At 38.3% G+C, this 22,912-nt stretch overlaps 2 protein-coding genes across 4 annotated transcripts in view; one reads left to right on the top strand and one right to left on the bottom strand.

Moving 5' to 3' along the window:
- CWC27 (CWC27 spliceosome associated cyclophilin) overlaps positions 1–1,168 on the bottom strand; it is a 249,514-nt gene extending 248,346 nt beyond the window's left edge. Inside the window, exons 1-2 of the mRNA XM_082383187.1 lie at positions 1,004–1,168; positions 701–897 (exon numbers count right to left, since the gene is read on the bottom strand). The gene's annotated coding sequence lies outside the window, so the exon portion shown is untranslated. The remainder of the gene's footprint in view (positions 1–700; positions 898–1,003) is intronic.
- SREK1IP1 (SREK1 interacting protein 1) overlaps positions 83–22,912 on the top strand; it is a gene marked incomplete at its 3' end in the record, with an annotated part of 85,471 nt that continues 62,641 nt past the window's right edge. For 2 of the 3 annotated variants that reach the window (XM_082383197.1, XM_082383196.1), the window contains exons 1-3: positions 83–386; positions 8,270–8,374; positions 11,667–11,714. In XM_082383197.1, coding sequence (XP_082239323.1) covers positions 8,326–8,374; positions 11,667–11,714 — 97 coding nt within the window. In that variant the 5' untranslated portion in view covers positions 83–386; positions 8,270–8,325. The remainder of the gene's footprint in view (positions 387–8,269; positions 8,375–11,666; positions 11,715–22,912) is intronic. The other variant, XM_082383195.1, reaches the window with a different exon arrangement.

Raw genomic sequence — 22,912 nt, 5'->3', positions numbered from 1 at the left:
GGAATCGAGAAAAAGATTATTAAGCCCCTATAGATTAATTTAACTTGTATTAAAATTTTTAAAACAACAATTCTTAAGTCTTGGTGTTGCTTACTTCACTCCACGCGTGTGCAAATCCATTAACCCCCTGGAATCTGGTAGTAATGGTTCGGACCGAGTGATGTCTACAATACAATTCCCCCAGAAGCTACAGCAGCAGCTACTTGGTTCCGCTTTCGCCGGAGACTTTTAGGGCCTTCCCCGACTGTCACCTGGGTGCCGCGGCGCGGGTGGGAGGAAGAGGCAGTCCTAGCTGTGTGTTGTCCTCGCGGCCAGCGGGAAGCGAGCGCCCTCTCGAAAGCCCAGGGGTCCCGCGACCCCTCTTACCAGCGCCATGGCAGTTCCAGGTAAAGACCCAGGGTCTGGGCGAGGGAGGGAGCGGGTAGGGTAGGGTGGAGTGCGCTGGGGTAAGGAGTAGAGCTCAAAGGCTAAGGCGTTAAAATTAACAGGTTCGCTTGGTTTACAGGAAAAAGTTTACAGTTCAAAAATAAACTCTGAAGGAAAGAGAGAAGGAAAGAAACTATCTCCCCCACTCCAGTCAAGCTCCCAGAGCACCGGATGGACCACAGGGAAAGTATATATAGGGTGGGGGAGGGGGAGGGGTGTTGCAGACAGACTAGTAACTGTAGGCCTAGGAGGCTGTTGGCCGAGGACAACTGACCTTTAGTTTTGAAAATAAAATTGAAAATAAAATTTGAGGTGGCAACACCTGTGAACCCAAGTAACCAGAGGCATTGTTTGTACTGGAAGGGCCGAAATGGGCATCTGGGGTTCTACTTCTCTCTCTTCCTTGTTGTATGTAGTTGCTGTGTGGCCTTGGACCGGTCGCTTTGCCCTTCTGGGCCGCAGTTTCTGAATCTGTAAAAGAAGGAGATTTGTTGACTTCTGCATATGGTTCCTTCCAGCACTGGTTGCAGGAGATATTTGGAGAAATATACACCACTCCCCCCGACCCCACACTCACACAACTTGGAGATTCACAATGCCTATAGTATAAAAAAGATGCTGAGAATTGCTATGGTTCAGAAGCAACTTTGTTTCCCAGTATTATTTGACCACGTTTGTTCTGTGGCAGCCTTTACTGAACTGTATGTTACAGATAGCTGTTATGGGAAGGTAGTGCTGTTCTACCAACTGCAGTTTTAGGAGGAGCACGGCGGGGGGGGGGGGGGGGGGGCGGGGCATTGTAGGAGAGGAAAGATACACTCATTCATACACATAACTTTTTTTTTTTTTAAAGAGGAGATTTTTTTTTAAAGTTATTTATTTATTTATTTATTTATTTATTTTTGGCTGTGTTGGGTCTTCGTTTCTGTGCGAGGGCTTTCTCTAGTTGCGGCAAGTGGGGGCCCCTCTTCATCGCGGTGCGCGGGCCTCTCACTATCGCGGCCTCTCTTGTGGAGCACAGGCTCCAGATGCGCAGGCTCAGTAGTTGTGGCTCCATACACATAACTTTTTTTTTTTTTTTTTAAAGAATCTGCTCTTTATTTTATGTTTTTAAATATTTATTTATTTATTTGGCTGCGCCGGGCCTTAGTTGCAGCATGTGAACTCTTCGTTGCAGCATGCGGGATCTAGTTCCCTGACCAGGGATCGAACCCAGGTCCCCTGCATTGCTAGCGTGGAGTCTTAACCACTAGACCACCAGGGAAGTCCCCACATAACTTTTTATTAAAGGCGTACTGCATGCTAGGCACTGGGAATACAGTTGCTCTTCACACCTAACTTACAATTTAGCAGTGAAAAGAAAGTACCAGAAAGTCTGACAAGTGTAAGGCAGGGAAAATACAAACCCTTGAGGAGCACATAGTAAGGGCACCTAACAGGAGACTGGAGGGGCCAGCAGGACTTTCCAGAGGATGTGGCATTTAGGATGAGACCTGAAGAATTGTGGGAGGGGGAGTTGTAGCCAGAGGGACTGGATATGTAAAGGAAGAAGAAATGTGTGAGAAGACGAAGTGAAAGATGTGCACTATGGATGGAACTCAGAATACAAATGGAAGAGAAGTGAGAAATTAACTAGAGAGATAACAGTAGCTAATATTTACTAAGCACTTACTATGTGTCAGACGTGTCAGACACTGTGTCAAGCGTTGTATTTTATCTCATTTAACATTCGCACCCACACTGTGAGTTCGGTGTTGCTATTTCCATTCTACAGATGAGGATACTGAGGGACAGAGAAATCAAGTAACTTGACTGAGATAGCTAGGAAGTGACGGGTCACTCTGGCTCCTCTAGACCCCATGTGCTTATCCATTTTGCTGTGTTTTGGTATAATTTACAAGGCAATTTCCAGTGCTTACAGGATGTTTTAAGCCATGACAAGGAGTTTGGATGTTTTCCTAAGGACCATAGTAAGATATTTAAGGATTTTTAAACATATTCACATTATGGAGAGAGCATTCTGGCTGCACAGTAGATTGAAGGAGAGCTAGTTTGGAGACAGTCACCAGTTAGGAGTAACTCTGGTAAGCTGTGATGATGCCTCAGGGATGGTCTCATTAGAAAAGGAGAGAAGCAGATAGATTGGAGATATATTTCTGGTGGTAGAATCACTGGGAATCAGTGATATATTCACTGTAGGTGAGTAAGATTGGAAATGAGGAATACCTGGGTTTCACTGTTAGGCAGCTGGGTGGGGCTATTTACTAATATAGGCAACACCTGAGAAGGAACAGTATTTAGGGGGGATGATGATGATTTCAGTTGGGGCTTGTGTTGAGGTGTACTCAAGGAATGGAAATATCTAATAGTAAGAGATAGGAATGGAAATATCTAATAGACACTAAGAGAGAAAATTTGTAGCTTAGGAGGGAAGCCAGAATCAAAGAACAATTTGGTGTCATCCACACATGTAATAGGCCATGGGAATGGAAGCCTTTGCTCAGGTGGAGTGCATAGAGTGTGAAGGGAAGGTCTGTGGCTGGAGCCCGGAGAATATCAACATGTAAGGGGCCAGCAGAGAAAGTCCTGTCTGCACAGTAGATTGCCTAGGCATCCTGATAGGCCAAGTCAGCCCTGATGACTTTGGCCACACACAGCTGCATCCAGAGTTGACTTGCTGTCACTGTTGGTTTCATTATTTGAGCAAGCATTTTGAGCATCTACGTGGTATAGGTATGTCACGATCTGTGTCCTCATAAAACTTAAGTCTAGTAATGAAAATGTCATGTGCTGCTTAAGAAAGAAGACAAAAGTGATTTTTTAAGTCCTTATTGAAATTCCCTTAAACTTAGACTAGTGTTATAGATATGTTAACCTTCTTTCAATTCAAAATAATGCTTCAAAGTGTAATAATCTTAAATTGTGCCATTAAGCTAGATGGTAAGACATAGATGAACTATTTAAACCCAGAAAAAATTGAAATAATAGGCATGACAGCACTGTAAAAGTACAATGCAAGTGCCATTAGAAAATACAGAAAATGTTAAGGTAATTTCTTGGATGATTGATCCAGACAGTGTATTACAGGAAAATAGGGCTCCATCAGAAATCTTTGGAGATAATCATCAAGAAGGACAAGAATGCTCTTTTATTTTTAGGTATAATGCTCATATGGATCCAGCATGGCATTTTTTGGGTGGTCCTGCTAGTGATTATTACAAGGTATGACTATAAAGTACTGAGGTTCCTTTCAACAAATGATAATCAGCCTCATCTATTTTATGGTCACCTACTTTAGCTGTTTTTCCATAGCAGTGTGTGTAACCATTGTGTAGGTAACACAGTGAAATGTATACTCTGTTACTTAGAGAAATCATAGACTTGTAGTTGTTATTAAAGAAATGACATTTAAACACACTGAAACTCAGTGAAGTTTACTTTCTTTTAAAACTGTTTTTACCATTCACAGTTGTTGAAATTAGTTCTGACATTCATGTTAATAATTAACCATTCCCAGTGAAGAGTTACCTGACACAAGTGGCAATGTATGTTATTGATGTGGTTGGCAGGAAAACTTTCTCTCTCTCTCTCTCTCTCTCTCCCCCCCTCCCTCCTTCAGTGAAATCTATATAGCCAAGATAGTGAATTTCCTATAGCCAAATTAACATTACATTCGGCTATCAAAGTGTGTCAGATTCTTAACAGGTTACTATTGCAACTTAGTAATAGAAGGATTCTAAATTATGCTACATCCAAATTCTTTTCACTCCTAAACTATACTATACACAATTTCTTTTTTCTCTAGTCTATGCAGCACGTTTCTCCTGAAATACTTTTCCTAAATCATATACCTGATCCTGTCATTCCTGGGAGACAGGAACTTAATTCTTGACCCATATCTGTGAATTTTCTATTTCTTTTCAAGCACCTTAACCTTTCAGAGGCTCAGTTTCCTTGTCTGTATGGTGAAGGAGCTGATGACTAAGCTTTCTTTCACTTCTAAACTGTTATATGCCAAAGCTCCCCATCTCTGCAAGAATGAAGTACACACTGCCTAAGCACAGCCGAATCACTCTTGCTGCCCTTTCCTCCCACCACTGCTCTCATGCATTCTGCAGTCTTCTGACCTGGCCAACTATTCTCAGAACCTCTGTGCTTTTCTACCTACATGCTTTTGTTAATCACTGTCCCAGCTCTATTGTCCATGTCTACCTGCGGGAAGCTTTCCTGATCTCTCAATGGAAAGTTATGCCGGCCAGTTCTTCCTGCTTACTAATGGAGCTATATGTCTTTAAACTGGCACAGTCTAGCATGCCTTACAGCTGTGGATGCATTAGCCTAGATAACCTAGTATATTGTAAGTTTCCTCTAGTATAGGAACTTTATTCAAGTTCTCTCACATCTATTTCAGAGTTATGCCCATTATAGGTAAATAACATTTAGAGGGATGATCACTAGAATTGCTGCGGAGCAGAATCTGTTACTAAAGTAAACAGACTAAACTAGACAGCAGTCTTGATTCTGTTTCATTAGATAGTGAATTAAACTTCTCCATGTCTCTTCTTATCTTAAACTGGTAATATCTATAGCCTTTTTTCTTCACAGGTTATTTGTATTTTGTGAGGCAAGCAAGTGGAAGCATTTAATACATTTACTTAAATGTTAGCTCTTTCATGCCAGTAGTGTAAAATAAGCAATTCTTTGATTTACTTTTATCTCTTCTTTTGAGGGTCAAATGATTATGAAGGCATTTTTAACTGAAGGTGGGGACATCTGCTCTTTTAAAATATTTACATGAGGGAACTCATTTAACCTATTTTTTTAACATGCAGAGAATTTTTTATTTCTGCTGTTCTTTCTGTTTTTCCTTCAGTACAATCTTTGGGGATCCCAAAGAAAGGATTATATCTATAAATTCTTAATATAAAGCAGTGGAAAAGTTTAAATACATGGCATTTTACTCTGCATTCAACTTCAGCAGAGTACATATGCTATATACATATTATATAGCACCTCTATGGTATAAAATCTGGCCACGATTTGAATTTTAAAAGCAGAAGAAATTTAAGTTATCTTTAAGGATCACCAAATTATAATTAAAAATTGAGTAACCAAATGTAAAATTTAAAGTTTTACAAAACAGAAAAGGAATCTAATTTGAATCTAATCAAATTAAAAATGAAAAGAATGGACAGAGGTGATTACAATTGCTAATCACTTACTACAAAGAAAACTTAGTTACTTAAGCTGTTTACTTTTAAATTTAAATGATTATAGAAAATATTTTAATTATAAAGAAAGCTTTTACAGGCTTCCCTAAAATCTAAAATATACAGCACGAGAGAAATATAATATTAAGTTCCAAGCATCACTGTTAAAGTTCCCAGTGACAAAATTGTTGACTTTGGAAACAGGTGATGTGAAATTTCAAGAGAATAAATTGAGGCGAGTATGATGGCTTGCCATACCTTTGGGGGCCACTGAACAGCCTGAGGCTACTGTCAGGAACACTCCATCCCTTTGTCTCACGTTTTCTCATTCCTTTTATTTTGTCCCTGCTTTTTCATCTTTTCTAACGTTTCTCTTTTCGCTTCCTTCTTTGCCCTACTATTACATTTTTTTCATTTTATGCTAACTACTAAAGTATAATTCATATATGTGAAAATAAAATACACAATCACAAATGTACAGCTTGAAGAATCATATATATAATAAAGATTTTGAATATTTCCATCATCCCAGAAAGTTCCCTGTGCTTCCGTCATTTCCCCCTTCCCAGCAGTCATTATTTTCATTTCTTTTGTCCTTTTATTCCTTTTCTTTTAGTGCCTGTCATGCCTCAGGTGGACCAGTGACACTGCAGACACTAGTTTCATAGCTGGCAATTGGGAGCAATGGAAGTTACTGATTCCCAACTGCTGAAGTATTTTCTTAAATTTATAACCTCAAAGCAACAAAGATTTGTTGAGGACCTCCTAGCAACTCTACACCATGCTAGGCACCAAGTTGTATACAAAATGTAGCATGGTCCGAAATCTAGAGAAACTGACATTCTCTAGCCCTTTAAGTTACTGGGAGAGGAAGGACCCCTGCCACTCAAGTTCAACAGAATTCTAGATCAGAGTAAGGCTTTGTTAACATATAACAAATACAATAAATAAAGACCTCTACAATTTGTTCCTAAAACTGTCAGTTAATAAAATTTTGTTGAAAATCTGCAATGTAGCTTCTCTGAAGAATTTACAAGTGCAATCATTGCCTTTTGTCAAAGAATGCTTGCATGACAGCACCTCTTCTTAGTGTTGGGGCTAAGGGAGGTTTCTGGGTTTGGTTTTTGAGAAGGCAATTCATTCACGTTTCAAATTTTAGAGATATACAAAAGGTCTGTAGTGACATGTCTCTCACCCTTTCTCCCCCTGGACCCAGGACTCCTTTCTTCAGGTAACCAATGTATATATCCTTGCAGATATTCTTTTCTTTACATATCTCTATCTATTAATATAATCTATATTATATGTAAGTGTGTAGGAATATATATATTATATATATAATCTATATTATATATAACGTGTAGGGATATATATATATATATAATTTCCTTTTATACAAATGGCAACGTTCTGTAAACACTGTTCTACAGTTTGCTTTTTTTCTCTTTATATCTTAGAGATCATTGCATATTATTAAGTAAAGAACATCCTTATTCTTTTATACCAAAATTGGTGACTAAATTATTTCTACTTTTTTACTATTACAAACAATGCTGCAGTGAATAACTTTGCACATAAGCCTGTATGCATTTGTGCAAGTAAATTGAGAGGATTAATTCCCAGATGTGGAAGTGCTGTATCAAAGGAGTGTGTACACTGGTAGTTCTGATAGATTTTGTCAGCTTACTTTCCATGGAGATGGTACCCATTTTTACTCCTACGAGCGATACATGTGTTTATGTCCCCCCACACCCTCTTCAACCTTTTCAGTTTTTGCTGTTCTGATAAGTGAAAATGGAATCCCAGTTTAGATTTTTTTTTTAATTATTATTTATTTATTTATTTTTGGCTGTGTTGGGTCTTCATTTCTGTGCGAGGGTTTTCTCTAGTCGCGGCGAGCGGGGGCCACTCTTCATCGCGGTGCGCGGGCCTCTCACTATCGCGGCCTCTCTTGTTGTGGAGCACAGGCTCCAGACGCGCAGGCTCAGTAGCTGAGGCTCACGGGCCCAGTTGCTCCGCGGCATGTGGGATCTTCCCAGACCAGGGCTCGAACCCGTGTCCCCTGCATTGGCAGGCAGATTCTCAACCGCTGCGCCACCAGGGAAACCCCCCCCCCCAGTTTAGATTTTAATGTACATTTCATTTATTATGAATAAGGCTGAGCATCTTTCTGTACGTTTCAGAGTTGTTTCTGTTTCCTTTTCTGTGAACTTTCTGTTCAGTTCCTTTGCCCATTTTTTTCCTATTGGTTATTGATCTTTTTCTTAATTCTTTGGTGGGTTTTATAGAGTAGGGATAATTGCCCTTTGTTGGTGCTATCAGTTGCAAATGTTTTTTCCCAAGTTTTCATGTGTCTTTTGAGTTTGCTTTTGGTTGTCTTTGCCATTCAGATTTTGTTATGTAGCCAAATTTTTTTTTTTAATGAGCATATGTGTTCTTTATTAGGATGCTCACAAGAATGACACATTAGCACTGTCCTTCTGCTGTGATAGAGAGTACATGCATCTGACCCACCTCATGGCAGGAAATAGGCAGGGGTAAGGGCTCTCAGAGCTGGTACCAAGTGTCCACTGAAGAAGTCTCCATTCACCAAAGCAAGGATGTTCCCTTGAGTTCCATCATCTCTGCTGTAGCTTCCGGTTCTCCATGACTGGCCAAGAATCCTCCATTCCAGAAGGTCACCTGTTCCATGTCTCACTCACTGAGATGCCTCTGGAATTTTGCAGCACATCTCTTTGGTATGTTGCTGCCCTGCCACCCTCAGAGGCATAGGTGGGGGCTGGGGGGAAATATATTACAGACATGTAGCCAAATTTATAAGTTTTTATTTGATGGCTTTTGAATTATAGGTCATGATTATTTAATGGCTTTTGGATTGTAGGAACATTTCGAGGGAGGCAGGGTCTATTATTCTAGCAAACTTTGAAGAGGAGTGGAACAAAGAACAGCATGGGAACCTAAGATGGGGAAATGGATAACTTGTCAGAGTCAGGGCCTCCCTTATAGTCTTGCTATTCAGTTTGACATGGATCTCAAGTACCATTGTATCAGCAGAGTTCTTGTTCCAGACAACAGAAACTGACTAGTTAACTTAAGCAGAAAAGGAAAGATACCAGGAAGCTCACAGACTCTAAGAAAAGGCTGGATAATAGAGGCTCAGAAAACAAACAAGAGCAAGGGAACCCGTAGCCAAGATCCTGCACAGGCCTAGACCTGGTTAGGGCTGCTGCTGCCAGTGGCATTACTACCACTAGAAACTGGATCCTGACAGCAGAATGAACTAACTGTCCCCATTTCATTGTGTCACTTGTCTCAGATTTACTGTGTCTGTTGCATCGGATTCAAAGTTCCAGGTAAAAGTATTTAGTTGGCCAGACAGTTGTGAAAATGATAGACAAATGAAGCTTGAAATCTTAATTTAGCCAAAGGCTGGTGAGGATATAACTGATATGAAATTATTTAGAGTTCTTGTTATACTTCTCTTTCATGTAAAAATTACAGCCTTGTTAAAGAAGATGAACTGCTCTGAAAAAGTTTCATATTTTGTTCATTCTAAAAATAGGAGATACTTGAATGATAATTTTTATCGATGTCTTTAGTCAAAGATGAGTTAATTTCTAATACATGCTGAGATGAGATCATTTTGAATCTGTCCACTGCAACATTTTGAGTTTGTTGTAGGAGAGGTAATGGTGCATTTAGCACAGTCTTGTTCAGTATTATTCAGTGTCTGTGGTTTCTGTGGGAACAGACTTAACATTGACCCGGATTCTCTGAGCATCTTTTTCAACGTGCAGTTATTTCATAACGAAAGAGCCTGATTTTATTATTAATCCAGTTTTATACCACAGTTCTGCTACAGTGCAGCTTATGTGTTTCTGTACTCTGCAACAAAACCCACAAGGTTTATGGAAAAACAAATGAGGTTGGGGGCTTCCCTGGTGGCGCAGTGGTTGAGAATCTGCCTGCTAATGCAGGCGACAAGGGTTCGAGCCCTGGTCTGGGAGGATCCCACATGCCGCGGAGCAACTAGGCCCGTGAGCCACAATTGCTGAGCCTGCGCGTCTGGAGCCTGTGCTCCGCAACGGGAGAGGCCGCGATAGTGAGAGGCCCGCGCACCGCGATGAAGAGTGGCCCCCGCTTGCCACAACTAGAGAAAGCCCTCGCACAGAAACGAAGACCCAACACAGCCAAAAATAAATAAGTAAATTTAAAAAATAAAATAAATAAAATAACAAAAAAAAAGAGGTTGGGGCACAACACTCAAAAACTTCATCAGCGATACATAAAAAAATCATAGGAACTTATCTGCATATGTTAATTGGTTAAAAGATACATAAATACTGCAATAAACAGGACACTATACCTTTTAAAAGACCCGAAGTTTGCTGTGGAAGAGGAGTTCAGAAGAATTGTAGCTTATGAGTTGTTCTGAAGTAGTGGTAGGAAGGTAGTAATACAAAATCAGATGGGAAGTTATAGCACCAGATGTGGGTGGGTGCTGCTCACAGCACGTGTGGTGAACTGAAGTTGCTAGAAACGTTTGAGATGTGTCCGTGTGTGTTTTGAGGCTCAGAGCAACTGGATGCAGGTTTCTGTATTCACCTAGTGTATCTCATGGACACTTTGCCCTCAAATTGTTCCCTCTTACATCAGAGGCATTGGAACAAATTTATGTTTTTTAAGAAAGCATCATAGCAGAACGGACTGTATTTTTACTAGAACAACTCAACAATGTATATTTTAGGGGGAAATGACTAATATTTGACTTTATACCATTAAAGAAATGGTTTGAAAATGATCTTTCTTTTAAAACTAAATGTATTACATTTGCACTATATGTACTTTATTATTAAACTGAGATATCTCCATTTGAAGGACTTAGGAGTTAGATGCCCTTCATTAAGAAATAGAGTAATACTGTACTGGCCCTCTGATTGGTTAATGGAAGCCCTTATTGGAGGTTAAAATTGGTTTCAACTACATATACATACAATGGAATATTATTCAGTCATAAAAAGGAATGCCATTCTGGTGTGTGCTACAGTATGGATGAACCTTGAAAACTTTATGCTAGGTAAAATAAGCCAGGCACAAAAGGATAATTATTGTATGATTCCACTTATATGAGATCCCTAGAACAGGCAAATGCATAGAAACAGAAAACAGAATAGAGATTACCAGGAGCTCGAGGGAAAGGGGAATGGACAGTTATTGTTTAATGGTCACAGTGACTGTTTGGGATGATAGTGATGAAGTTTTGGAAATAACAGATAGTGGTGATGGTTGTATAACATTGTGAATGTACTTAATACCATTGAATTGTGCACTTTGAAATGGTTAAGATGGTAAATTTTTATGTTATATGTATGTTATCACAATAAAAAATCAGTTTTATTTCCTCTGTTATTTGTATCTTCAACATTACCTGCATGTACCACTATTTATACAGAGATACTGTAAATACTTCTAAACATTGATCACACCGAATATGTGACTAGTTTTTTTCTCTTTTCAAAATTTGAGTGCTGAATTGAGATGTTTCTTACAATACCTAGCAATTAAAGTATGTTTCTGGAATTTCACCAATTCCTTTAATAAAGTTAGAATTCTTTTTCTTCTAAGAGTAAGCAGAAAAATATTTGTTAACCTGCATATTTACGTATATTATCTAGTCAGTTAATTATTTTACGTTTGAGAGACAGGCCAAAGTACCCCGGAATTTCTTCTGCAGTGTTATAGAATTCCTGGAATGTTGAAGCTTTTGACTATAGTACAGCATTTCTGTTGAATTAGAGAAAAATATCTTCTTTAAGTATTTGTCATGGAAATAATTTGAATAAATTATCTTTTCCACTGATTTCTAATAATTATAGTAATTGAGTAGTATTCTAAGCTAGGTCAGAGATGATTTTTTTTTGAGAAATAAATTCTATAACAAGTGGTTTTCTCAGCTTTTCCATGTGATGAAATGTTTGTTCTTATTACTTATCTATATGTCTCCTAAAATGTTATCCAACTGTATTTCAGGTTGCAACAAGGACAGTGTCCGAGCAGGCTGTAAAAAATGTGGCTATCGTAAGTACATTAAAAAATTGCATTTTGTGCAGTGAATCATTGCCTCTTTGGGCAATATGATTTAGCATCCTGATTTCAGGGCCCTGAGCATAGTCCTTTAGCCCTGTTATTTAGCTCAGGTTTGCAGATAATTCAGAAATTCCTCTGTCAGCACCGAATACTCACTTTTCTTCCCTGCTCTGGACCCAGTGACAGGTGGCTATATATCTGGTGATTAGCAAAAATGTCGTGAAGTACAAGTGGAGTAGTAGATTTAGGAGTCTGACGAAAGTATATTCCCCAAAAAAGTACATAGATACTTATTCTTTTATTCCTTATCCTTGTAGATACTAGGCAAAGAGGTGAAAGCAATGGAAACTATTTATGAAAGGTTTTCCTGTTTATTGAATTAACTCTTTATAAGGGTGAAATTGGTCCCAGAATTTCTGCTCACTGGTGAAACCTTGATTTAAACAGTCAACCTCCATTATAATCAGTGAAATGGAGTGGAAAAGTAAACTTCAGCATGAGCAATTATGTAGTCTAAATTTGTACTTATGTAGTATAAACAAGTATCATTTCCCTAGGTAAATGTAACAATTCCTAAAGCCTTAATAACAGCTCTAACAGTAGCATTACACTGTTTTCTAAGTTGTTTGGAGAACATGCAAATGAGCCTGGATTGTTGTTAATACTCCCATTCACAGCAGAGTTATTTTGTAATGAAATAAAGATGTTCTTGTATGGAAAAAAAAAAATTTTTTTTTTCAAATCATGTAATAAGAGAGCACTTGGGGCATGAATCTCCAGTAGAAGGGCTAAGAATAAAAGCATGCTAGGAGAACCAAGTCACATGCCTTCAAGCAAAGGCTGAAACCTGGCTCAGTTGAAGCTTGCTCAACTAGCAAAAGTGGACATATAAGTATACATACCCTACATATAAATAAAAACTCCTGAAGAATGTGCTTGCATGCAAGAAATGAGTGCAATGATGTCTTTTCTGTTTTTTAAATTTGCTTATATTTATTTATGCTTTGTTTATGTTCTTTCAATCCTTGCTAACTTCATTTCTTTATTCAAGACTTAAGATTAGGAGTACATACATAAGGAGTAAAACCACAAAGAAAAGCAAAGAAGACATACATAAGTGAGGCTAGTGGTTATCTGGGGGAAGTGGGGGACAGCAAGTGGTTTGTGGGGGGAGGGCACACAGAAGATTAATTAGGGTTCCGGTAACAATCTGTTACCTAACCTGAGAGATGGGTATGCAGCTATTTACTTTATTAATTCTCTTTCAACTGTAAATATTCATTGTATATACTCTTCTCTATGTGTGATGCACTTAATAATAAAGATTGTTTGAATTTTTACGTTAAAAAAAAGACTTAAAGTACTATATATATCGATGCTGTATTCACTTCAAAATCTAGAATGGATTTCCCAGTCTGTCTACTAATACCAGTTCATCTACTTGGACTCCTTTTAACTTAAGACTTGTAGGAAAGCAATTAAAATCATTTTTTTGGAAATAGAATTCTTGTTGATCTAGTTTCCTCATTGCTATGTTATATTAGACAATAATGGAAGCATCTGTAGTAATTATAATTTATTTAGAGAAGCCAAGTAAGCAAATAGTTTTGACTGTCTGTCCAAGTTTAGTGCCTTCTGCTATATTATTCAAATCTTTCTTTTGATTTTGGTGATTAAATTATAAACAATTTCTGATTTGTCTCCTATGGAAAAATTTAGTAATATTTCCCTTCTGGGTTAAATTTACATCTTACAGCTGCTAGAGATGAAAGTCTTCTCAGTATACACCTCTTTCTAATAGAAACTACATTTTAAAAATTATCTGTTATTTGGAGGCCAGAATCTTTGTGTTGCTTGTAGAGGTAAGACAAAGGTCAACAAAACCCTTCAAAATGTTTTTAATGCCTAAGAATTTGAATATTTGTCAGTGAGGTACGAAAGAGTATTTTCTCTCTATTATTGTGAAAAGAGTGGTTTAGATTGTACACTTTTTAAAACTTCAGTACTTGATTGAAAAATATTTTATTGTCAGTATGTTTCAATAATGGTTATATTGTTTTTTAAAAGTTTCAAATTAAACATGAATGTGTTGCTAGGTTAACATAGATCTCACTTTTTCGTGGCAGAATTTCCTCAGCCAAATTAGAAAAATGGTAATTTCTATAATGAGTTTTTATTTGAATTTTTTTGAAGTTGGCAACTTCTGAATATTTAAAAGCTACAAGGACGCTAAGCCTTTGTCCATGCAATAAATGTCTCATAATTATGACAGTTCTCAGAAAATATGCTAAAATGAGGTTTATACAGTACACTCAGTAGTTTCTCAGAGCATTTGATTACAGCAATAGGAAATAAAAACATTTTATTTAACTTAAAAATGCTAATCTATTGATATAATATACAGTCATGACCTTTTCTTTGCTATAGGTCTGCTAATTGGTGTTACGCACAATCTTTTGAGTGCAAATCATATTTGACATGTATTTTCTACTTTTTGTAGTTTGTTTCTTCAAAGATGAGCAAGCAGTTAAGATACTTGTAAAGAAATCTGAGTGCAAAATCCTTCTATCATTAGTTCTCAACTAGAGGTGATACAGCTTCCCTGGAAATATGTGAAGGTTTTTTTGTTTAGTTGCCCATAACAACTGTCATACCAGAGAAGAGCAGTATGACATTTAGTATGTAGGGTCCAGGAACTATAAACATCCTGCAGTGTCTTGGACAATGAAGAATTGTCTGGCCCAAAATGCCAATGACACCCCCTTTGAGAAAAAAAGATACCTTTTCTCACTGTTTTAGGTTTTTTTCTCCTATCTTTGCAGTCTTCTTACCAAGACCTAATTTGAAAACTGCTTTTTTAAAGCAGTTTGTCTAAATCAAGCCTTTCCAGAAGTACTGCTTTGTTTCATGGAAACAACTACTCTTTTTTTTTTTCCACATTCATATTTTTTGACTTACATGGTATTATATAAACAAATTTTGGAACAATGAATAACAGACTCTTGGTGGAGTAAAATATCAACAGATGGAGTAAAATAGATAGGCATGAGCTGAGGAAAAAGCGATCAAGAAGGTACAATGCCAGGAGAAGCAGGACTAGGCAGCATCATATAAGCCGAAGGAGTAAAGGTTTTCAAGGTTGAGGAGAAATGTCAGGTGTAATAGATAAGATTTGTGAGAAACAGATTGAAAAATGTTCACTGGATTTGCCAGGTAGAATGCTTTGCTGACCTTAGCAAGATCAGTTTAAGTAGAGTTGTAGGTCATGAAACAAACTATGTAGATTCAGGCCTGAATGGTGAGGGATAGGGCCTATGTTATTTCCATTTTTCAAGAAATTTACATGAGGGACTTCCCTGGTAGCGCAGTGGTTGAGAATCTGCCTGCCAATGCAGGGGACACAGGTTCGAGCCCTGGTCCGGGAAGATCCCATATGCTGCAGAGCAACTAAGCCAGTGCGCCACAGCTACTGAGCTTGTGCTCTAGAGCCCGCGTGCCACAACTACTGAAGCCTGTGCTCCACAACAAGAGAAGCCACCGCAACGAGAAGCCCGCACACTGCAACAAAGAGTAGCCCCCGCTCACGTAACTAGAGAAAGCCCACACGCAGCAACAAGGACCCAACACAGCCAAAAATAATAAATAAATAAAATTAAAAAAAAAAAAAAAAGAAAGCAATTTACATGAGAAAAGTAGGGTACTGTCTTAAGGTCCATATGGGCTGCTATAACAAAATAACACAGGCTGGGTAGCTTATAAACAACAGAAATGTATTGCTCACAGTTCTAGAAGCTGGAAGTCCGAGTTCTGGATGCCAGCATGGTCAGGTGAAAGCCCTTTTCCAAGTCACAGATTTTTGTTGTATCCCCGGTTGGCGGAAGGGGCTAGGGATCTCTCTGGAGTCTCTTTTAGAAGGCACTAATCCCATTCATGAGGGTACCACCCTCAGAACCTAATCACCTTCCAAAGGCCCCACCTACTAATACCATCACCTATGGGGGTTAGAATTTCAACATATGAATTTTGGGGGACACAAACATTCATATCATATTGAATAATTCCTAGAAGGGAATATGGGATAAATGGAGGGTTTTATATTTGAAGTATAAGATGTGTATATAGACCAAGGGGATATTAGAAGAGATCTTGTAGATATTGGAGACAGGAGAAGATTATGGAAGTTTCTCTTACGAGGTATGAGAAGGATACCTCTTAAGTCTGGAGGAAACTAGGTGAGAAAAATATGGTTGTTTTCAGCTGCAGAGACAATCTGTTAATCTTAATTTTCTTTGTAAATTAGGAGGCAGGATCATCTGTTTTGGGAGGAGGCACTGAGTGGGCCAGGGAATGGTCGAAGAATAATTTAAGTCAGGCATTAGTTTGGAAAAGTCATTAAGGGAAATAGGAGAGGAAGTTGACCAAAGACAAACAAAAAATGAAAAAGTTTGTGTTTGTTCTCATGTCCATGAATGTGTGATTGTGTTCAAGCATTGTTTGGCTGCTCAGGGGTAGGCACGACTCAAAGAAAGGATAGCTTTGACCCAGACTAGTTGTTTTACAGTGAGGTACAGTAAAACAGGAATATGAAAGAGTCAATGAGGCTTATAAAAGAGTGTTCAGATGGTCAGGAATGATAGACTAAGAGAAAAATGAAGCGATTAAGTGGCTGAAGGTCTTAACGAGATTCAGAAACAGATCTGTGCATGGGTGTAAGGGAATAAGGAAGCTAGAAGGATAAAAGGTTATAGTCAAAGTACTATAATAGTGGAGTTTAAAATTTCAGACATGATACAGTTCCAGGTGATGACAAGGAACCTTGTGTGGCCTGTCAAGGAGCTGAGAAAAGCCATCCAAAGCCATAGGCTGTCCGTCCAAGCTATGGAAGGGCTTAAGGTAAAGAGCTAGAGTGTGAGCCAGGCTCCAACAATTTTGGTGGATGGGGCTGTTACACAGCAGCAGAGGGCTGAAGGGGAGCATAGGGGACTGCTATGTGGAAGCAGTGTTGAGGAGCCTGGAGGATGCTAATAATACAGAGGTAAGCTGTAAAGAAGCGTCTGCAGGAAAGAGCCAAGTATCCCTTAAGAAAAGCAGTAGAGGGAGCATTCTGTGAACAGGTAGCACAGTTTGTTCACCAGGGATTGCAGGTTTCAAAAGCTGTCATAAAAAGATGGGGAGAGAAGGGGGTGATGATTAGTTAAGTCAGAGGAGTAGAAAGAGCAATGTGTGGATGAGACTTCAGGGAAGTAATATGAATACAGAGACCTTCACTTTTGGGTGGGAACCAAAATGATAGGGATGTGAAATTTGGGGAATTAACTGGGTTTAAGAATTCAGAAGTTTATAATGTAGCTTTCATCATCTCAAAACTCAGGACCTTAGGTAGAGACAAAGCCTGGTAAAAATTAGTACTTGTTAGCCTAGTCTGTACACGCTGTAGGCCAAGAAAGAAGTGCATGGGCACCCTAATTATAAAACAAGAGTTTTTTTAATGCATTGACACATTTTTATCTGAACAGTCTAAATGAAACTGTAGGTTTTATTGTTACTGGACACTTAGAGTTGCCCACATAGCCACTCCTTGAGTGAGAACAAGGGAGAATATGCCTTAGCTTTTATTGGTACGATAACTGGTAAGAACCTGGTACTGTGTACTGAATATCTACTTGGTGCTAGGGTCTGTAATAAGCAGTTTAAAGATATGATTCATTGCATTTCATTCCTAAAACAACACTGTGAAGTAGGTTTCATAGTCTCTATTTTTTTTTAACATCTTTATTGAAGTATAATTGCTTTACAATGGTGTGTTAGTTTCTGCTTTAAAACAAAGTGAATCAGTTATACATATACATATGTTCCCATATCTCTTCCCTCTTGCATCTCCCTCCCTCCCACCCTCCCTATCCCACCCCTCTAGGTGGTCACAAAGCACCGAGCTGATCTCCCTGTGCTATGTGGCTGCTTCCCACTAGCTATCTATTTTACATTTGGTAGTGTATATATGTCCATGACACTCTCTCACCCTGTCACATCTCACCCCTCCCCCTCCCCATATCCTCAAGTCCATTCTTTAGTAGGTCTGAGTCTTTATTCCCATCTTGCCACTAGGTTCTTCATGTCCTTTTTTTTTTTTTTCCTTAGATTCCATATATATGTGTTAGCATACTGTATTTGTTTTTCTCTTTCTGACTTACTTCACTCTGTATGACAGACTCTAACTCCATCCACCTCATTACAAATATCTCCATTTCATTTCTTTTTATGGCTCAGTAATATTCCATTGTATATATGTGCCACATCTACTTTATCCATTCATCTGTCGATGGACATTTAGGTTGCTTCCACGTCCTGGCTATTGTAAATAGAGCTGCAATGAACATTTTGGTACATGACTCTTTTTGACCTATGGTTTTCTCCGGGTATATGCACAGTATTGGGATTGCTGGGTCGTATGGTAGTCCTATTTGTAGTTTTTTAAGGAACCTCCATACTGTTCTCCATAGTGGCTGTATCAATTTACATTCCCACCAACAGTGCAAGAGTGTTCCCTTTTCTCCACACCCTCTCCAGCATTTATTGTTTCTAGATTTTTTGATGATGGCCATTCTGACTGGTGTGAGATGATACCTCATTGTAGTTTTGATTTGCATTTCTCTAATGATTAAGGATGTTGAGCATTCTTTCATGTGTCTGTTGGCCATCTGTATATCTTCTTTGGAGAAATGTCTGTTTAGGTCTTCTGCCCATTTTTGGATTGGGTTGTTTGTTTTTTTGTTATTGAGCTGTATGAGCTGCTTGTAAATCTTGGAGATTAATGCTTTGTCAGTTGCTTCATTTGCAAATATTTTCTCCCATTCGGAGGGTTGTCTTTTCGTCTTGTTTATGGTTTCCTTTGCTGTGCAAAAGCTTTTAAGTTTCATTAGGTCCCATTTGTTTATTTGTGTTCTTATTTCCATTTCTCTAGGAGCTGGGTCAAAAAGGATCTTGCTGTGATTTATGTCATAGAGTGTTCTGCCTATGTTTTCCTCTAAGAGTTTGATAGTGTCTGGTCTTACACTTACATCTTTAATCCATTTTGAGTTTATTTTTGTGCATGGTGTTAGGGAGTGTTCTAGTTTCATACTTTTACATGTACCTGTCCAATTTTCCCAGCACCACTTATTGAAGAGACTGTCTTTTCTCCACTGTATATGCTTGCCTCCTTTATCAAAGATAAGGTGACCATATGTGCATGGGTTTATCTCTGGGCTTTCTATCCTGTTCCATTGATCTATATTTCTGTTTTTGTGCCAGTACCAAACTGTCTTGATTACTGTAGCTTTGTAATATAGTCTGAAGTCCGGGAGCCTGATTCCTCCAGCTCCATTTTTCGTTCTCAAGATTGCTTTGGCTATTCGGGGTCTTTTGTGTCTCCATACAAATTGTGAAATTTTTTGTTCTAGTTCTGTGAAAAATGCCTGTGGTAGTTTGATAGGGATTGCATTGAATCTGTAGATTGCTTTGGGTAGTAGAGTCATTTTCACAATGTTGATTCTTCCAATCCAGGAACATGGTATATCTCTCCATCTATTTGTATCATCTTTAATTTCTTTCATCAGTGTCCTATAATTTTCAGGTATACAGGTCTTTTGTCTCCTTAGGTAGGTTTATTCCTAGATATTTTATTCTTTTTGTTGCAGTGGTAAATGAGAGTGTTTTCTTAATTTCACTTTCAGATTTTTCATCATTAGTGTATAGGAATGCAAGAGATTTCTGTGCATTAATTTTGTATCCTGCTACTTTACCAAATTCATTGATTAGCTCTAGGAGTTTTCTAGTGGCAGTTTTAGGATTCTCTATGTATAGTATCATGTCATCTGCAAACAGTGACAGCTTTACTTCTTCTTTTCCGATTTGGATTCCTTTTATTTCTTTTTCTTCTCTGATTGCTGTGGCTAACACTTCCAAAACTATGTTGAATAATAGTGGTGAGAGTGGGCAACCTTGTCTTGTTCCTGATCTTAGTGGAAATGGTTTCAGTTTTTCACCATTGAGGACAATGTTGGCTGTGGGTTTGTCATATATGGCCTTTATTATGTTGAGGAAAGTTCCCTCTATGCCTACTTTCTGCAGGGCTTTTATCATAAATGGGTGTTGAATTTTGTCCAAAGCTTTCTCTGCATCTATTGAGATGATCATGTGCTTTTTCTCCTTCAGTTTGTTAATCTGATGTATCACGTTGATTGATTTGCGAATATTGAAGAATCCTTGCATTCCTGGGATAAACCCCACTTGATCATGGTGTATAATCCTTTTAATGTGCTGTTGGATTCTGTTTGCTAGTATTTTGTTGAGGATTTTTGCATCTATGTTCATCAGTGATATTGGCCTGTAGTTTTCTTTCTTTGTGACATCTTTGTCTGGTTTTGGTATCAGGGTGATGGTGGCCTCGTAGAATGAGTTGGGAAGTGTTCCTCCCTCTGCAATATTTTGGAAGAGTTTGAGAAGGATAGGTGCTAGCTCTTCTCTAAATGTTTGATAGAATTCGCCAGTGAAGCCATCTGGTCCTGGGCTTTTGTTTGTTGGAAGATTTTTAATCATAGTTTCAATTTCAGTGCTTGTGATTGGTCTGTTCATATTTTCTATTTCTTCCTGGTTCAGTCTCGGTAGGTTGTGCATTTCTAAGAATCTGTCCATTTCTTCCAAGTTGGCCATTTTATTGGCATAGAGTTGCTTGTAGTAATCTCTCATGATCGTTTGTATTTCTGCAGTGTCAGTGGTTACTTCTTTTTCATTTCTAATTCTACTGATTTGAGTCTTCTCCCTTTTTCTCTTGATGAGTCTGGCTAATGGTTTGTCAATTTTGTTTATCTTCTCGAAGAAACAGCTTTTAGTTTCATTGATTTTTGCTATTGTTTCCTTCATTTCTTTTTCATTTATTTCTGATCTGATCTTTATGATTTCTTTCCTTCTGCTAGCTTTGGGGTTTTTTTGCTCTTCTTTCTCTAATTGCTTTAGGTGCAAGGTTAGGTTGTTTATTCGAGATGTTTCCTGTTTCTTGAGGTAGGCTTGTATTGCTCTAAACTTCCCTCTTAGAACTGCTTTTGCTGCATCCCATAGGTTTTGGGTCGTCGTGTCTCCATTGTCATTTGTTTCTAGGTATTTTTTGATTTCCCCTTTGATTTCTTCAATGATCACTTCGTTATTAAGTAGTGTATTGTGTAGCCTCCATGTGTTTGTATATTTTACAGATCTTTTCCTGTAATTGATATCTAGTCTCATAGCGTTGTGGTCGGAAAAGATACTTGATACGATTTCGATTTTCTTAAATTTACCAAGGCTTGATTTGTGACCCAAGATATGATCTATCCTGGAGAATGTTCCATGAGCACTTGAGAGAAATGTGTATTCTGTTGTTTTTGGGTGGAATGTCCTATAAATATCAATTAAGTCCATCTTGTTTAATGTATCATTTAAAGCTTGTGTTTCCTTATTTATTTTCATTTTGGATGATCTGTCCATTGGTGAAAGTGGGGTGTTAAAGTCCCCTACTATGATTGTGTTACTGTCGATTTCCCCTTTTATGGCTGTTAGTATTTGCCTTATGTATTGAGGTGCTCCTATGTTGGGTGCATACATATTTACAATTGTTATACCTTCCTCTTGGATCGATCCCTTGATCATTATATAGTGTCCTTCTTCGTCTCTTGTAATAGTCTTTATTTTAAAGTCTATTTTGTCTGGTATGAGAATTGCTACTCCAGCTTTCTTTTGATTTCCATTTGCATGGAATATCTTTTTCCATCCCCTCACTTTCAGTCTGTATGTGCCTCTAGGTCTGAAGTGGGTCTCTTGTAGACAGCATATATATGGGTCTTGTTTTTGTATCCATTCAGCCAGTCTGTGTCTTTTTGTGGGAGCATTTAATTCATTTACATTTAAGGTAATTATCGATATGTATGTTCCTATTCCCATTTTCTTAAATGTTTTGGGTTTGTTGTTGTAGGTGTTTTCCTTCTCTTGTGTTTCTTGCCTAGGGAAGTTCCTTTAGCATTTGTTGCAAAGCTGGTTTGGTGGTGCTGAACTCTCTCAGCTTTTGCTTGTCTGTAAAGGTTTTAATTTCTCCATCACATCTGAATGAGATCCTTGCTGGGTAGAGTAACCTTGATTGTAGGTTTTTCTCCTTCATCACTTTAAGTATATCCTGCCACTCCCTTCTGGCTTGCAGAGTTTCTGCTGAAAGATCAGATGTTAACCTTATGGGGATTCCCTTGTGTGTTATTTGTTGTTTTTCCCTTGCTGCTTTTAATATGTTTTCTTTATATTTAATTTTTGATAGTTTGATTAATATGTGTCTTGGCGTGTTTCTCCTTAGATTTATCCTGTATGGGACTCTCTGTGCTTCCTGGACTTGATTAACTATTTCCTTTCCCATATTAGGGAAGTTTTCAACTATAATCTCTTCAAATATTTTCTCAGTCCCTTTCTTTTTCTCTTCTTCTTCTGGGACCCCTATAATTCGAATGTTGTTGCGTTTAATGTTGTCCCAGAGGTCTCTGAGACTGTCCTCAGTTCTTTTCATTCTTTTTTCTTTATTCTGCTCTGCAGTAGTTATTTCCACTATTTTATCTTCCAGGTCACTTATCCGTTCTTCTGCCTCAGTTATTCTGCTATTGATCCCGTCTAGACTATTTTTAATTTCATTTATTGTGTTTTTCATCGTTGCTTGGTTCCTCTTTAGTTCTTCTATATCCTTGTTAAATGTTTCTTGCATTTTGTCTATTCTGTTTCCAAGATTTTGGATCATCTTTACTATCATTATTCTGAATTCTTTTTCAGGTAGATTGCCTATTTCCTCTTCATTTGTTAGGTCTGGTGTGTTTTGACCCTGCTCCTTCACCTGCTGTGTGTTTTTTTGTCTTCTCATTTTGCTTACCTTACTGTGTTTGGGGTCTCCTTTTCACAGGCTGCAGGTTCGTAGTTCCCGTTGTTTTTGGTATCTGTCCCCAGTGGCTAAGGTTGGTTCAGTGGGTTGTGTAGGCTTCCTGGTGGAGGGGACTAGTGCCTGTGTTCTGGTGGATGAGGTTAGATCTTGTCTTTCTGGTGGGCACGTCCACGTCTGGTGGTGTGTTTTGGGGTGTCTGTGACCTTATTATGATTTTAGGCAGCCTCTCTGCTAATGGATGGGGCTGTGTTCCTGTCTTGCTAGTTGT

Source organism: Balaenoptera borealis, assembly GCF_965194805.1.
Source record: "Balaenoptera borealis genome assembly, chromosome: 2".
NCBI lineage: Eukaryota > Metazoa > Chordata > Mammalia > Artiodactyla > Balaenopteridae > Balaenoptera > Balaenoptera borealis.
This window is presented reverse-complemented; position numbering and strand designations above follow the sequence as displayed.